General features: G+C 45.4%; 1 protein-coding gene and 1 long non-coding RNA gene across 2 annotated transcripts; one reads left to right on the top strand and one right to left on the bottom strand.

Moving 5' to 3' along the window:
* Nucleotides 1–291: 291 nt before the first annotated feature.
* LOC110017408 lies at nt 292–1,772 on the bottom strand. Its single transcript, XR_002292806.1, has 3 exons — nt 1,591–1,772; nt 1,254–1,331; nt 292–883 (listed from the first exon to the last, which is right to left on the bottom strand). It is a non-coding gene; the product is annotated as an uncharacterized LOC110017408 (long non-coding RNA).
* A 165-nt stretch (nt 1,773–1,937) lies between these two features.
* kctd12 (potassium channel tetramerization domain containing 12) lies at nt 1,938–4,193 on the top strand. The gene has a single exon (XM_004081456.4). It carries the CDS (start codon nt 2,935–2,937, stop codon nt 3,805–3,807), a length of 873 nt encoding a protein of 290 aa, XP_004081504.1. The 5' UTR covers nt 1,938–2,934; the 3' UTR covers nt 3,808–4,193.
* The last annotated feature ends 221 nt before the right edge of the window (nt 4,194–4,414 follow it).

The following is a 4,414-nucleotide window of genomic DNA, read 5'->3' as shown; positions in this document are numbered from 1 at the left end:
ACATCAGAATAAAATGAAACATTCAAAAAAAATCAGATTTAATTTTCTCAATGAAATAATTATTTTTCTATTTTACAGGGTCTTCCACGTCTCTGGTTTGCGGCGCCTTCCGTCCGTGAAACCCGGGTTCGACTCCTGCTCCCTGTTCCCTTCTCTACCTCTGTGCCGGTCCCAAGCCCGGTTTGAGAAGGTTGCGTCAGGAAGGGCATCCGGCGTAAAACATTGCCAAGTTTACCATGCGACTCATTCGCTGTGGCGACCCCTGATGGGAAAAGCCAAAAGAGAAACAACACAGGGTCTTCCACGTCTCTACTGCTTTGCCAACATAAAGGTGTCTGTCGTGGCCCTTCACGCTGACGGTCAGTCCGACACAAGACCAGACCGGCAGAACCGCAGATCGGTTGACCCGCAGGACCATTGAGCATCTGGTGGAGCAGCTTCGGGTTCCTCACACTCTGGGGGGGGGTACAGGAGACTGAGGTCCTGGTGTTTCTTTCCTGGCTGGCGTGTGGCACATCTTACGGTGTGGTACCCAGAGCCTTTGACATGCCACGGTCCACTGTGAGCGACCCATGAGGAATGTGGTTCAGGCCCGTTCCAACCAGCACCACGCCAAGGCATGCTCTGTGGTGGAGAGAGGATTTGGCATTATGAAGATGAGGAGGAGAGCAATATTTCTGGGGGCACTGGAAGTAAAACCAACCTTTGCAATGAAAATCATTGCCTGCAGTTCAGTTCTGCACAATCAGGCATCAGCGAAGGGGACTGCTTGGAGCCACAAATGTTGAGCCACAGCAGGAACCAGTAGGACGGGTAAAGTGGCGTCCGTCTGCGAGGACAAATCTCTGCTTTCCTTTCAGCTCCAACTGTGACACACATGACTCTAGAAGACCAGTATTATTGTTAAGATGTATAAAAATAAATGTTAACATATAAAACGAAAATGTAAATATGTACATTTGATATTTATATGAAAATTCTTTTGAGATTGTTAAAAATGGCTCAGATTTAAATAATACATGTAAATAATTCATTTTTGTTACTGCATTTATTAAACAAATTGCAAAAACAACGACGACGTTACATTTTGTGAACAATATTTTAAACTCAGGTAAGCTTAACAGACTCTCCTGTCACTCTTTGTCCCTTCGTGCTCTTTCCTCCTCTCCTCTTTCAACAACAACCTTTACCCCAACATGACAACGATTACAGTTTAATGATAAATAAATACAAATCTGATAAGTGTGTCTTACTCCCATCCGGCACGAGCTTGCCTGATAACAAACAGGCCATCCACAGATGGAACAGATTTTCCTTATCCTCGTCAGTCCCTACATATATAAACACATTTGAAAAATGTGTTAATAACTTATTACTATGGTTAGAACTCACTCATTTATTTATGTAATATCAACAGCGTTTGTTTTTAGCATTCGGCGCTAATTCGCGCTAGCGTTAGCATTACCGAAATTGAAGAGCTTCAAAACAATGTAGATAGTCGATTGAGGAATATAACATAGTAAACACATCATCTTACGTATTTACAAATATATTTTACAACAGATACTTGATACTTTTAAATGTACTTACATTTTTAAGTCCTCTTTCTTGCGCAACCGTCCGCCATCTTCGAATAATTCAAGCGCAGTGTATTGTGGGACACGCAATGAATTCTGGTATGAATGCAGTGCATTCTGGGCAATATTCGCCGATCGAGTGAGCATCGATCCACACTGGTTTTTCGTAGAGAATTCTGGGAAATTTCTAGTGCACATGATTTTTGAACTGTAGATTCGGACAGCACTACAAAATGGCGACCGCACTATATAGTGCACTATATAGGGGTTAGGGCGGTAATTCGGACACAGCCCAGGACTCCCTTGAAAAAGAGGTTTTTAATCTCAACGGGACTTTCCTGGTTAAATAAAAGTTAAATAAAAATAAATATCTCTGCCAAACCACCTGGTAACCAATCAGTGAAAGCTGATTCACTGTGGCGACTCTAGTAGGGAAATGCCAAAACGTGAAGAACAACATTTAGGACAAAACTGGATGTGAAGCCTATCGAGACGACTGTTGTTGTGAATTTGGGCTATACAAATCAAATTGAATTGAATTGATTGTGGACCTGATTGGTGTCTGAACTATTTTAACATTATGCATTTCTCGAGTTTGGTATTTTTCTGAAACTGATGTTGTTATTTTTTTTACACCTATTTTTTCAGAATTTTTGCAATAATCTTCAGCGAACTTTTTAACGATGTCATTCTGTAATGTGCCTTTTTTTTTTCCATTTTAAAATGGAAGGAAATTCTGTCCATCAATTTAAGCAGACTGCCGTTGCACATTCTGAACTCCTGCCAAGTTTTTAGCTTCGGCCACTGCAGCGACAATAATAACAGTAAATTACATACAACCAAAGGGGTTTTAAAAACTGAAACATGAAAGGCAGAATAAAATGAGACCAAACACTGGGGGGCCCAAGATTGGCCCTGGATCATGCCTTGGACACGCAGCAATGGACAACAGAGCCAAACAGGGCTGCACTTCCCCCTCACGCCAAAGGGGGTCACTTTTTCCCTACACGTGTGAGGAATCAGCTGGAATCAGCTCATGGACTCTGGTGTCAGGTCTTCCGTAATCCCATCAGAATGTGGGATTCTGTGCAGAACTGCTGAATGGGATGACATACGGATGGAGATAGAAAAATGCGCCCCCTCCTCCTCCCCCTCTCCCACAGATTTACTCTTTATCTTGAGTGGCATGGAGGGGTGGGCGCTGCAAAGACGCACGTTGCAAAACAGCCACTCAGTGGTTAAATGATTTGGCATCACTCGTGTGCACGCGCCCACACGCACGTCGTGGACTTCATAAGCCGCCACCAGTCTGCATCGCCGCGTTTCCATCGAATCATCCGTCCGTGGCGCGCAGACCATGGCACTGGCCGACACGGAGCGCACAGCGTCCAGCTGCGGGGATCCAAGCGCCGCGTTTTCAGAGATCATCGAGCTGAACGTCGGCGGTCAGGTCTATGTGACCAGACACAAAACTCTCGTCGCAGTCCCAGATTCACTCCTGTGGAACATGTTCAGCAAGAAGTCACCCAAGGAGCTGGCGAGAGACAGCAAGGGGCGCTTCTTTCTGGACAGGGATGGCTTCTTGTTCCGCTACATCCTCGACTACCTCCGGGACTTGAACTTGGTACTCCCGGACTACTTCCCGGAGAAAAGTCGGCTCCAGAGGGAGGCGGACTTTTTCCAGCTGCGAGACCTGGCGAAGCGCCTCAGCCCGCGGGTGAGTAAGGACAACTCCATCTGCGAGGAGATCATCAACCAGAGCGACACGGAGGACGGCGGGCTGCAGTGCTGCTCCACCTCCGGGGGCATCGACACTTTACGCGCCGCGTCCGTCAGCGGAGCCATGCGCTCCCCGTCCCTGGACTCCAGAAAATCCGGCTACATCACGATAGGATACCGAGGGTCGTACACCATTGGCAGAGACATCCAGACTGACGCCAAATTCCGGAGAGTGGCGCGCATCACCGTGTGCGGGAAGACCTCTCTGGCCAAAGAAGTGTTTGGAGAGACGCTGAACGAGAGCAGGGACCCTGACAGGCCCCCGGAGAGATACACATCCCGCTACTACCTGAAGTATAATTTCTTAGAGCAGGCGTTTGACAAGCTGACAGAAGCGGGCTTCCACATGGTGGCCTGCAGCTCCACAGGCACCTGCGCCTACACCAGCAACGATCCAAACGAGGACAAAATATGGACAAGCTACACTGAATATGTATTCTGCAGAGAATAACCAAAAGGGGGGCTTATTGTGTAAATATAAACATCACAATCTAGCAGGAGAAACAATAGAATAAATAAAAATATTCCTAAATTAGATTTGGGTTTTCCACTCTAGATGATGTGGAGGAAAAGGCTAAAGAAAGTGAGCCTAATTTGAATTGACTTTCATCCAAACCACCACATTAACATGATCTTCATTTCAAAGCTCAGTGTTTTCCTTCATATCTGACTCTGCTGTGAACTGAGATGAGCTTCAGTTAGTATTCAGTGTCCTTTCTATGCTTGTCGGACCAAATTTACCCTTTCAGAGAAGTTCTTTCACTGTCATGATTGTAAGTGTACCTGTTGTGTTGTATTTAGTATGTTCAGATGAAATAAAGTCATTTACTCTTTCAATATAAGCCCAAAAAAAAAGCCAACCATCTTCCATCACCAGCCTTTGAAATCCTGTGGTGAAGTAAGAATTCTCCTCAGACACAGAAATCCCAGCAGTTGTTGTGGTTCTGTTCACTGAACCAGCCTCCACATCTGAATATCGCTAACATGCGAACACAGAAAGAGGTTTTCTTTCTTTCTTTCTTTCTTCTTCTAGCTGAATCATTTTGTCACACAAATTC

Source organism: Oryzias latipes, chromosome 21, assembly GCF_002234675.1.
Source record: "Oryzias latipes chromosome 21, ASM223467v1".
Taxonomy (NCBI): domain Eukaryota; kingdom Metazoa; phylum Chordata; class Actinopteri; order Beloniformes; family Adrianichthyidae; genus Oryzias; species Oryzias latipes.
The sequence above is the reverse complement of the archived record's forward strand: the minus strand, read 5'-3'. Positions and strand labels throughout refer to the sequence as shown.